The 12747-nt window shown below is 44.6% G+C and overlaps 1 protein-coding gene across 1 annotated transcript in view; it reads right to left on the bottom strand.

Annotated features, from left to right (window-relative positions):
• Positions 1-8474: 8474 nt before the first annotated feature.
• Positions 8475-12747, bottom strand: part of MGST2 (microsomal glutathione S-transferase 2) — a 42876-nt gene continuing 38603 nt past the window's right edge. The window contains exon 5 of the mRNA XM_030192707.1: positions 8475-8893. Coding sequence (XP_030048567.1) covers positions 8761-8893 — 133 coding nt within the window. The 3' untranslated portion in view covers positions 8475-8760. The remainder of the gene's footprint in view (positions 8894-12747) is intronic.

The raw sequence follows: 12747 nt of genomic DNA on the forward strand, positions 1-12747 counted from the left end.
AGGAAGCCGTCCAAACCTTTTTTAAAGTCCGCTAAGTCAACCGCCTTAACCACTTTTTCCGGCAACGAATTCCAGAGTCTAACTACACCTTGAGTGAAGAAACATTTCCTCCGATTCATTTTAAATTTACTACACTGCAGCTTCATCGCATGCCCCCTTGTCCTAGTATTTTTGGAAAGCATAAACAGACGCTCCACATCGACCCATTCCATTCCACTCATTATCTTATAAACCTACTACTACTACTACTATTTAGCATTTCTATAGCGCTACAAGGCATACGCAGCGCTGCACAAACATAGAAGAAAGACAGTCCCTGCTCAAAGAGCTTACAATCTAATAGACAAAAAATAAATAAAGTAAGCAAATCAAATCAATTAATGTGGACGGGAAGGAAGAGAGGAGGGTAGGTGGAGGCGAGTGGTTACGAGTCAAAAGCAATGTTAAAGAGGTGGGCTTTCAGTCTAGATTTAAAGGTGGCCAAGGATGGGGCAAGACGTAGGGGCTCAGGAAGTTTATTCCAGGCGTAGGGTGCAGCGAGACAGAAGGCGCGAAGTCTGGAGTTGGCAGTAGTGGAGAAGGGAACAGATAAGAAGGATTTATCCATGGAGCGGAGTGCACGGGAAGGGGTGTAGGGAAGGACGATTGTGGAGAGATACTTGGGAGCAGCAGAGTGAATACATTTATAGGTTAGTAGAAGAAGTTTGAACAGGATGCGAAAACAGATAGGGAGCCAGTGAAGGGTCTTGAGGAGAGGGGTAGTATGAGTAAAGCGACCCTGGCGGAAGATGAGACGGGCAGCAGAGTTTTGAACCGACTGGAGAGGGGAGAGGTGACTAAGTGGGAGGCCAGCAAAAAGCAGATTGCAGTAGTCTAAACGAGAGGTGACAAGGGTGTGGATGAGGGTTTTGGTAGAGTGCTCGGAAAGAAAGGGGCGGATTTTACGGATGTTGTAAAGAAAGAAACGACAGGTCTTGGCAATCTGCTGGATATGAGCAGAGAAGGAGAGAGAAGAGTCAAAGATGACCCCAAGATTTCGAGCTGAGGAGACAGGGAGAATGAGAGAGCCATCAACAGAAATAGAAAACGGGGGGAGCGGGGAGGTGGGTTTGGGGGGGAAAATGAGAAGCTTGGTTTTGGTCATATTTAATTTCAGGTGGCGTTGAGACATCCAGACAGCGATGTCAGACAAGCACGCTGAAACTTTGGTTTGGATGCAAGGTGAGATATCAGGGGTAGAAAGGTAGATTTGGGAGTCATCAGCATAGAGATGGTAGGAAAAGCCATGGGATGAGATTAATGAGCCAAGGGAAGAAGTGTAGGTAGAAAAGAGGAGGGGACCAAGAACAGAACCCTGAGGTACGCCGACAGGCAGAGGGATAGAAGTAGAAGAGGATCCACCAGAGTGAACACTAAAGGTGCGGAGGGAGAGGTAGGAAGAGAACCAGGAAAGGACAGAGCCCTGGAATCCAAGTGAGGACAGGGTATCGAGAAGTATGCTGTGATCGACAGTGTCAAACGCAGCGGAAAGATCAAGAAGAATGAGGATGGAATATTGACCTCTGGATTTAGCCAGTAATAGGTCATTGGAGACTTTAGTAAGCGCAGTTTCGGTTGAGTGGAGAGGGCGAAAACCAGATTGTAGTGGGTCAAGAATAGCATGTGAGGAGAGAAAATCAAGGCAGCGGCGGTGAACAGCACGCTCAAGTAATTTGGAGAGAAAAGGAAGGAGGGAGATGGGTCGGTAATTAGAGGGACAAGTAGGGTCGAGTGAAGGCTTCTTAAGGAGAGGTGTGTCCACAGCATGTTTAAAGGCAGCAGGGACAGTCGCAGTGGAAAGTGAGAGGTTGAGAATGTGACAGATAAAAGGAATAAAAGTAGGAGAGATGGCATTAAGAAGGTGGGTGGGAATGGGATCAGAGGAACAGGTGGTACATTTTGAGGAAGAAAGGAGAAGTGTAGTTTCCTCAATAGTAACTTCAGGAAAGGAGGAAAGGGAATGAGGGGAAGGAGAGAGAGGGGAACGGACTAGTGGAGGGAGAGCTGGTGAGGTAGAGAAAGCAAGGTTTATCTATCATATCTCCCCTCAGCCGCATTTTCTCCAAGCTGAAGAGCCCCAGCCTCTTCAGCCTTTCCTCATAGGGAAGTCGTCCCATCCCCTGTATCATCTTTGTCGCCCTTCTCTGCTCCTTTTCTAATTCCACTATATCTTTTTTGAGGTGCGGCGACCAGAATTGAGCACAATTCTTGAGGTGCGGTCGCACCATGGAGCGATACAACGGCAGAATAATATCCTCATTTTTGTTTTCCTTACCTTTCCTAATAATACCCAATATTCTATTTGCTTTCCTAGCCGCAGCAGTACATTGAGCAGAAGGTTTCAACGTATCATCAATGATGACACCTAGATCCCTTTCTTGGACCATGACTCCTAACGCTGAACTCTGCATGACATAGTTATATTTTGGGTTCCTCTTTCCCACATGCATCACTTTGCACTTGTTCACATTAAACGTCATCTGCCATTTAGACGCCCAGTCTCCCAGTCTCGTAAGGTCCTCTTGTAATTTTTCACAATCTTCCCGCGATTTGACGACTTTTAATAACTTTGTGTCATCAGCAAATTTGATTACCTCACTAGTTACCCCCATCTCTAGGTCATTTATGAATATGTTAAAAAGCAGAGGTCCCAGCACAGATCCCTGAGGGACCCCGCTAACTACCCTTCTCCATTGCGAATATTGTCCTTTTAACCTTACTCTCTGTTTCCTATCTTTCAACCAGTTTTTAATCCACTGTAAGACACTACCTCCTATCCCATGTCCCTCTAATTTCCTCTGTAGTCTTTCATGAGGGCCCTTATCAAACGCCTTCTGAAAATCTAGATACACAATATCAACCGGCTTACCTTTGTCCACATGTTTGTTTACCCCTTCAAAGAAATGCAGCAGATTAGTGAGGGAAGACTTCCCTTCACTAAATCTATGTTGACTTTGTCCCATTAGTCCATGCTTTTGAGTGTGCTGTGTAATTTTGTTCTTGATAATAGTTTCTACCATTTTGCCTGGCACCGACGTCAGACTCACCGGTCTATAATTTCCCAGATCTCCTCTGGAACCTTTTTAAAATATCAGCGTTACATTGGCCACCCTCCAATCTTCCGGTACCACGCTCAATCTTAAGGATAAATTACAAATCACTAACAGTAGCTCTGCCAGCTCATTTTTTTAGTTCTATCAGTACCCTGGGATGAATACCATCCAGTCCAGGAGATTTGCTACTCTTCAATTTGCAGAAGTGCTGCATTATGTCTTCCAGGTTTACAGATATTTCATTAAGTTCTTCCGAATCGTCAGCCTCAAATACCCTGTCCGGCACCGGTATTCCTCCCAAATCTTCCTCGGTGAAGACTGAGGCAAAGAACTCATTTAGTTTTTCTGCTATTTCTTTGTCTTCCTTGATCGCCCCTTTCACTCCTCGGTCATCCAGCGGGCCAACCGATTATTTTGCCGGCTTCCTGCTTTTAATGTATCTAAAAAAATTTTACTATCCGTTTTCGCCTCTAGCGCTATCTTTCTTTCAAAATCCCTCTTTGCCTTTCTTATCAGCGCTTTGCATCTGACTTGACATTCCTTATGCCGCTTCTTATTTTCTTCATTCGGTTCCTTCTTCCATTTTCTCCAATAGTCTCCTTTACCTCATTTTTTAACCACGCCAGCTGTCGTTTAGTTTTCCATCCTTCTTTTCTGATACGTGGAATATGTTTGGCCTGGGCCTCCAGGACGGTGTTTTTGAACAGCATCCACGCCTGTTGTAGGTTTCTAACCCTGTCAGTCGCTCCTCTAAGGTTGTTTTTTTTACCGTTCTTCTCATTTTATCATAGCTTCCTTTTTTAAAGTTAAACGCTAACATATTTGACTTCCTATGTTTACCTTTTTGAAAGCAAATTTCAAAGGCGATCATGTTATGATCACTGTTGTCAAGCGGCCCCCAGACCGTTATCTCCAGTAGCAGATCATGTGCTCCACAAATGACTAAGTCTAGAATTTTTCCTTCTCTCATCAGCTTCAGTTCCATCTCTGCTTGTTTTCAGCTCCAGTTCCAGCCCTGCTTGTTTCAGACGCCGTAAAAAAAAAAAAAAAAGTACCACCAGGACTTATGGGACCCGAAACAAGAAGCTATACAGTTGTTAAAAAAAAAAAGGCTAGAGAGGGTGGGAAATGATGGGGGGGGGGGGGGGCGTTGTCCTTGGTGGGAATTGTCCTCCTTAAGTGGGAATTGTTCTGGGGGAATTGTCCTAGGTGGGAATTATCTCAGGGGGAATTGGTGGGTGGGAACTCACCTGATACCATTTAGCCTTCTCTGCCTCTGTTCTTCTGGTCTTTTCTTTCCATCCACAAACTACTTTCAGTCTTGCCACCTTTTCTTGCCCTCCCTTCCTCAATCTCACCATGAGTCCTGTCCCTCTCCACTTCTGTCAGTTCCTGTTTTAGGTACAAGGAGTGGTCCTTGAGCCTGTTCTTTAAAGAGGGCTTATACTTGGATAAATGTGAGCAACTAAATATGACATTTACACATGTAAATTATAGCATTCTGTAAACTAAGCGTGTAAATGTTGACCCCGCCTATGGCCTGGTCATGCCTCTCCAATGTGAATGCCCCACTTGCATTTAAGAGCTAAGATTATAGAATAGTGCTAAACGTGCAGCTGTCATTTACTTGTATATTTGTTCACTTACGTGCATGGATGACAGTATTCCCTAAATTTAAATGTGTAATTGGCGCTTCAGTTTAGGCAACCTGTTACAGAATGAGGGGGATAATACCTGCGGGAGTTCACCTGAACTGAGTGGAGTCATTCCTAGGGCAGGGTTGAGAAGGGGTTTACACCCCATCTTTTGAAACCTGAGTTTATGCACAATAAATTTACCCTAAACAATCTGTGCATGTCAAAGAGCAGGGGTGCATAGCTTTCCCTGCACTAATCTTCAAAACGGGCATACGTGCCTTGTGCTGTGTTATACATCAGGAAAAGTCCACAAGGAAAGAAGTACACATGTACTTCTTACCTGTGTGTGTAGTTATAAAATTACCCCCATGTGTGTATCCTGCCTTCTCAAAAAAGAGTCGTGTCTTAACATTTTCAAACCAAGCACAAAAAAGCACAATGGGCCTCCAAAAGAATGGGTTGGCATCAAAATTTAATGAAGGACCCAACACGGGCCTTGTTTCAGTGTTAACGCCTGCATCAGGAGTCGTCAACATCAGTAATACAATCTAGATAATGTCCACTGTTCTTTCAAATATCAGCCAGCAATAAAAAAGGTCAAAACAATATAGCCAATTCCAGGGGCGAAGACAGACCTCGTCGGGAGGGGGGTCCAGAGCCCGAGGAGGGGGGCACTGTTTAGCCGCCCCCCCCCCCCGCCGAGCCACCACCGCCGCCACATTGGATTCCCCTGCCGGCCTGCCGACGATCCCCTTGAACCCCCCCCCTCCCGCCACCAACCCTCCCCCGCCGTCGCTGCCCGCCCCGCCGCCGCATCAGATACCTTGTTTGCTGGTGGGGGTCCACGAACCCCGCCGGCCAAAGAGAGTCTTCTTCAGCGCCGGAGTAGCGCCTTCATTCAACTAAGTTCCTGGTGTGATCAGCTGTTTCTGACGCCTTACGTCCTGCACGGAGCTACATGCACGGTGCAGGACGTAAGGCGTCAGAAACAGCTGATCACACCAGGAACTTAATTGAACGAAGGCGCTACTTCGGCGCTGAAGAAGACTTTCTTCGGCTGGTGGGGTTCGGGAATCCCTGCCAGCAAACAAGGTAACTGATTTGGCGGCGGGGCGGGCAGCGACGGCGGGGGAGGGTTGGTGGCGGGAGGGGGGTTCAAGGGGATCGTCAGCAGGGGGCCAGGGCCTAATCTACCGGGGCCCAGGCCCCCTCAGGCCCTACGTAGCTACACCACTGGCCAATTCACAGAAATGAGGAAAAAGCCTGCCAAGACTGTAGAGTGTCAGATAAATAATCTAGCTTTCCTGGCAGTAAGAAAAAACAGACAAATGGGTTGTGACCATCCGCCAGCAGGTGGCGATAGAGAACTGTAATGAATTGTGCCTCATAAGTTCCTGCGCTTAGCAACCAAGCCAGTATTCAATAACAAAACACTGAAAGAGAGTGACTTCCAGATTTTAAAAAAAAAAAACCATTTTCTAAATATAAAAAGAACTATGAAATAAAGGGCAAAACTCATACCTTAGAAATAACGGAACCAGAATAATGCAAACACCTGAAATTACATAGAACCCAGGAAAACCAAAACCATCACAGAAGGGCAGGCTCTGGACTGATCCTTTGGGACTAAAGGAAAGAAAATTGTCAGGTAATTAACTAATTTTTCCTTCCATTACGTCCCAAGGATCAGTCCAGACAAATGGGATGTACAAAAGCAAGAAGGGAGGAACTGTGATATCCCTCCAGCAAGAACTGTGGCCCCAAAGGACAGGGCTGCAGAGAGACTGAGCCGGGCCCGGGGCAAGACTGCCCCCCCCCCCCAATCGCTACTACTGTCGCATCCCCTCTCCTGCTCCCAGGCCGCCAGCGCCGCAGTCCCCAGTTTCCACCTGCCTACCCTCAGCTCCGTTGACAGCTCCCTTCTGACTGCCACCGGGCCCCCTGCATTAAAAAAAAAATCTCTAAATCGGCAGAGCAGCACCAGCAAGCAGCGCCTCAGCTCTGTGTGAAAGCAGCAGATCGCCTCTCCTCGGGCCTTCCCTCACTGTGTCCCGCCCTCACAGAAATAGGAAGTTACATCAGACGAGGGCGGGACACAGTGAGGGAAGGTCCAAGGTGATCAGCCACTTTCACACAGACGCAAGGCTCTGCGCTGCCAATTAGAGATTTTTTTTTTTAATGCAGGGGGCCTGATGGCAGACAGAAGGGGGCTGTCGACAGAGCTGAGGGTAGGCAGGTGGAGACTGGGGACTGCGGTGCCGGCGGCCTGGGAGCAGAAGAAGGAGAGAGACCCCAGTGCCAGGCCCCCCTTGGAGGCCTGGGCCCGGGGAATTTTGTCCCCCCTGCCCCCCCCCCTCTCGGCGGTCCTGCCAAAGGAAGCTTAACAAAGGAATGAGAAGAAGACCACTTCGCTAACTGACAGATCTCTGCCAACAAAATTGCCCTAGACTCTGCCAAAGAAGTCGCCAAAGACCTAGTAGACTGAGCCTTGACGTGCATGGGAGCAGATCTACCCTTCAAAATGTAAGCCGAAGAAATAGCCTCCTCGAACCACTGTTGCTTTGGAAACCAGCAAACCCTTCCGAGGTCCAGCAAAGAGGACAAAAAGATGATCAGACCGCCTGAAATCGTTGGTAGCGGTAAAATAGCGCATAAGGACTCGCTTCACAACAGGGAAGCATATTCTGCAGAATAGACATCCCTGGAAAAAGAAGGAAAAAACATAGCCTGACAATAAAAGGAGATGCAATCTTTGGCAAAAAGGATGGATCTGTCTGTAAGGAAACTCCTGAGTCAGAAAAGCGGAGAAAGGGATCCCTGCAAGAGAGAGCTTGAAGCTGTGAAACTCTTTGTGCTGACAAAATGGCAACTAGAAATACTGCCTTTAAAGTAAGATCTTTAATAGTTGCCGAACGGAGGGGCTCAAAGTGGGCCAACTGAAGAGCCTTAAAAACCACTTGAAGACTCCACTGAGGACAACCCTGCCTCTAGGGTTGGGAGAAAGTCTGGAAGCGAGTCCAACATGGACAATTGTTGAATCCATGATAAAGAAGCCCTGGCTACAAAAGAAGAGATTGCTGCCTGAGAATTTAACGCAGCTAGTTGAAAGGCAAGCTTCAAGGAAGCCTCAAGCTTGCGGTCATGCATATCCTTTAATGAAGAGCCACCTTCAACTGGGATAGTGGTATGTTTAGTAAGCGCCGTAATAAGGGCATTTACCTTAGGCAGAGTTATCAATAGAAATCAAACAAAAGAAAACATGGAAAAGAAAATAAGATGATACCTTTTTTATTGGACATAACTTAATACATTTCTTGATTAGCTTTCGAAGGTTGCCCTTCTTCCTCAGATCGGAAATAAGCAAATGTGCTAGCTGACAGTGTATATAAGTGAAAACATTCAAGCATTACTATGACAGTCTGACAGGGTGGGAGGAGGGGGGTGGGTCGGAGGTATGCATGGGGACATCAAAGCATATCATTGATATTCTAAAAGGATGGGTGTGGATAGGTGAGGGGAGGGTGATCAACAGAGACATACAGCTTTATGGTTTATAATGGGCTAGGAACCCCAGATCCTTGTTAAGTCCTTAACAAGGACTTAACAAGGATCTGGGGTTCCTAGCCCATTATAAACCATAAAGCTGTATGTCTCTGTTGATCACCCCATCCCCCTGTTGAGAAGATTATACCTTCCGTTTTCTCTGGGGTGAGTTTGAGCTTTTTCATTGAAGCAAGAATGGGGGTGAAGCAGAGATTTTATTTACTTTTAACGTAAACCCATCACAAGAATAACATTCTGGCACTGATCACGGATGCCCAGTCACCACGCTTTGTCCTAGACTTATTCTCAGCAATGGTTTCTAATAAATCAGATATGCTTCCATTTTGCACTTTTCATTTTTATACACAAAAAGGCAGGCAGTTTTTAAAAATGTACTGTGCGTGCCAACGCAGCCTGGGTAAAGGGCAGAGAAGTCTGCCATGAGTTATCCGGTCACTGGTCTTTTATTCTTGCTTGTTTTTCTGTCCTTAGAACAACTGCCGTATTTTCTTCAGCAGGTCAAAATCCAAGTATTCATCAAGAGCCTGGTTAGTAATCCCAGCTGCACCCAGGACCAGCAAAGAAAACAGAATCACTAAGTTCCAGTAGAAACCAGAAAGCCTGGAGAAGGGAGACAGAGAAACACATCCTTATTAAATGTAATGCATTGACGGTCCTCTTAAGGCTTTGCTGAAAATGTGGCACATGTGAAAGGAATATTCTTATGTTCTGAAATCCAGGTATCCTGCTGACCAGACAGAAATGACTCTCCTTAGTTCATAAGCTACAGTCATCAGCCATAAACAGGACTCCCTGCTAGGTGGAAGCATAAAAAAACAGGACATTTCTGCCCAGTAAATGTGGAAGTCTCCTTCCTAAACACTGGCTTATCCAAGGGTGGGCCTAGGTAGGCCCAGGAGCATCCAGTAGCAGCACACCTATGATGTGGCTGGCAGGGATTCCCAAGCCCCACCTGCCAAAAACTCCCGACAACTGTCCCTCCTGCATACAGTACCTTGTAAATACCAGATCTTCGCCTGCAGCGAGCAGTGACTGATACTTACTATTCGCACTGGCCCCACAGCCTTCCCTCTGATGTATTCCTGCCTATGTGGAAACAGGAAGTTGCATCAGAGGGAAGACTGTGGGGCCAACATGAGCAGTGTGTATTAGTTGCTACTTGCTGACGGTGAAAAATCTGCTATTTAAAAGGTATTCGGGGGAGGGGATGTTTAAAAGACCATATGGCATGCAGACAATAGAGGGAGAGACCGGAATGGTTAGAGAATGAAAAATTTGAGAATCTATGGGGGGCAATCACTGAGGGAAGTAAGGGAATATCAAAGCTATATGAACACATTAGGGGTACAAGATTTACAAAACTACCATATATGAGGCCTGGGAACAAGACCTCAAAACTGAGTTTAATGAGAGTGAATGGAAAAGAATGTGTCTGGAAGTTAAAAAAGCTTCAGTATGCGTACTAGTTAAGGAAAATGCCTATAAGATAATGAGTCGTTGGTATTACACCCCAGACAGAATAAAAGTAATGTACCCTGAAGCTACGGATATATGCTGGCGATGTGAGCGTGAGAAGGGAACATACTTTCATATATGGTGGGAATGCTTGTTTATAAAGGGGTATTGGGTGCTAATCACAGGACTCATAACTCTAGCGATTGGAGTTCAATTTCCATGTGATCCCAAATGGTGCTTACTTGGCTATGGGAACAAAGGGGGAAAGAAATGGCAATATAGAATAAAAAGGATATGCCTAGCAGCAGCAAAAACAAACATAGCAATAAAATTGAAACAGAAGACAGGTCCCACGGGGCAGGACTGGAAGGAAAAACTAAGATTAATGGTAGGTCTGGAAAAATTGACGGATACACGTCAGGGAAAATATAAACCACAAGCAGAAGAATGGATACAGCTGGGGAAAATACTGGCTGGAAATGTAGGGGAATAGGAACATCCACTCACAGGGGGATAGGGAAGGGAGGCGGGGATGGGGAAGTTGCAAAGAGAGTGGGAGTAAGGGGAAGGGAAGAGGGAAGGGAGGGGAGGAGGGGGGAAGGGAGGGAAGGAGGGAGGAGGGCAGGGGGGAGAATGGGGAGGGGGGGGGGAAACAAAAAATGGATGTTGACATAGCATGTTTGTTGAGGATTTTGAAAATGTTCAAGAGACGAAGTCTCTTTGTGATTGCTATTTAGACTGTACAATAAAAATCTTTAAATTAAAAAAAAAATACTATACAGCAAAAAAAAAAAGAGAGGGAGAGACCGAATCACTTGTGGGACAGGGCGGAGTTCTGCCCAACACCCAAAATTGGGTGTCTGGCTATGCCCCTGTTCCTAAAGATCACTGTCCTATTCCAGTCACCTAGGATACAGCATCTTGCTGAAGATAGCAATAAGGGAACACCATCAGTCATGGTATAATGTTCTTGGTGCATATAACCACTATCGCCACAAAATTCGATAAAAACAATCAGTTTTTCAATCTAATCTCTCAATAATGTACCTGTTTCATCTTACCCCAAAGCTTCATGCTTGTAACACAACAGGCCCACTATTTAGCAGACCCCAGAAAACAGGTAGGCAAGTGGTCCGCTAGTCCTAAAAGGATACTCGACATTGAAGCAGACGTGATGAAGATATTCAAAATCTTTTATTATAGAATCTTAAATAAAAGAGTACCCAACACGGCCATGTTTTGCCCACCAGGAGCTGCTTCAGGGGCAATACACATTCTGGTAAAACAAATAAATAAATGGTTACTATAATAATCATAACATCTAAACCATAAATGACAAACAATAGATGATAAAATGTGAAGCATGTGAATAAATATAAATACCATACTCAAATTAGCATAATAAATAATAATCATAAAATATAAATCATAAATAGCATAATCATAAATGACAAATCATAAAAATTATACTCATGCCAAATGTATGGTACCCAAATGAGAACTCAAATATATAAAACCACAAAATCACATATAAAACATCCAAATGTGTATAGGGGCCAGGGAAGGCACATTACGTACTCTTGTGTTGTTAGGCATTCACTTCACCCAAGGTATTACTGTAATAATGACAAAAAGAAATATCTGAGCTTTGAATGAACTAAAACCTAAAAAGCCACTCAGTAAAAGTTAGGAAGTCCACTCAGTGAAAAGTGTAAAACTCAATGCAGCAAATGATAAACGCAGTGCACTTGCCAGGACTTCCTATGACCAGGGGGGTCTCTGCTCCAGCATCAATTAATGTATATGAAGAGCAACTCCCTTTAAAAGCTGCTTTCCTAACTTTTACTGAGTGGCTTTTTAGGTTTTAGTTCATTCAAAGCTCAGATATTTCTTTTTTCATTATTACAGTAATACCTTGGGTGAAGTGAATGTCTAACAACACAAGGGTAGGTAATGTGCCTTGCCCAGTCCCTATACATATTTGGATGTTTTTAATGTAGTACTTTTATGTTTACTAAGCCGCGTTATAGGCGTGTTAGCGTCTTTAATGCACATTAACCATGTATGTGCCTACAATATCCCTATAGGCACCTACATGGTTAGTGCACGCATTTGTAGGCATGTTAAAAATGCTAACGCGCCTTAGTAAACAGGGCCCTAAATGTGATTTTCTGGTTTTATATATTTACTAGTAAAAAAGCCCCGTTTCTGATGCAAATGAAACGGGGGCTAGCAAGGTTTTCTTCAGAGTGTGCATGTGGGAGTGTGTGTGTCCCTGCCCTCTCTCCCTTCCCCTGTGCTGTCTGTCCCCTCTCCCTCCCCCCTCCGAGTCCAGTCCTTCAGTGTTAAGTTTCCTGCTGTGCTGTGTTTGTGTTACAGAGAGAGTGAGGGCGTCTCTCTCCCCTCCCCCCTCTGAGTCCTTCACTGTTACAGAGAGAGGGATTTCATGCTGTGCTGTTTTCCTTCACTCATGGGGAAACCGGATATCTCTGGCGCTTCACACTTCCGGCTGGAGGCTTCATAGAACGCTGGGGTTGCCTTTTATATATATAGATGAGTTCTCATTTGAGTACCATACATTTAATATGAGTATAGTTTTTTATGTTTATTCATATAATTTGCATTTTATGATTTATATATGTTATTTATGCTTTTACATTTTATATTTCAATAGTTTTATTGATGACAAAACATATACATGGCTTCAAAGTTGTATACATCATCTTTCTGTCATCCATTTTCATCTATGCCCCCCCTTATTTCCTCCCCCCCCCCCCCCTTTTCATACCTCCTTCTCCTGTATATAATTCCAACAGGTATAACCACGAACTATACCAAGTATGATTTATATTTTATGATTAATATTTATTATGCTAATTTGATTTGAGTATGGTATTTATGTTTATTTATATGCTTCACATTTTATCATCTATTGTGTCATTTATGGTTTAGATTTTATGATTATTATTTATTATACTAACCACTATTTATTTATTTAT

Source organism: Microcaecilia unicolor, chromosome 2 (assembly GCF_901765095.1).
Source record: "Microcaecilia unicolor chromosome 2, aMicUni1.1, whole genome shotgun sequence".
Lineage (NCBI taxonomy): Eukaryota > Metazoa > Chordata > Amphibia > Gymnophiona > Siphonopidae > Microcaecilia > Microcaecilia unicolor.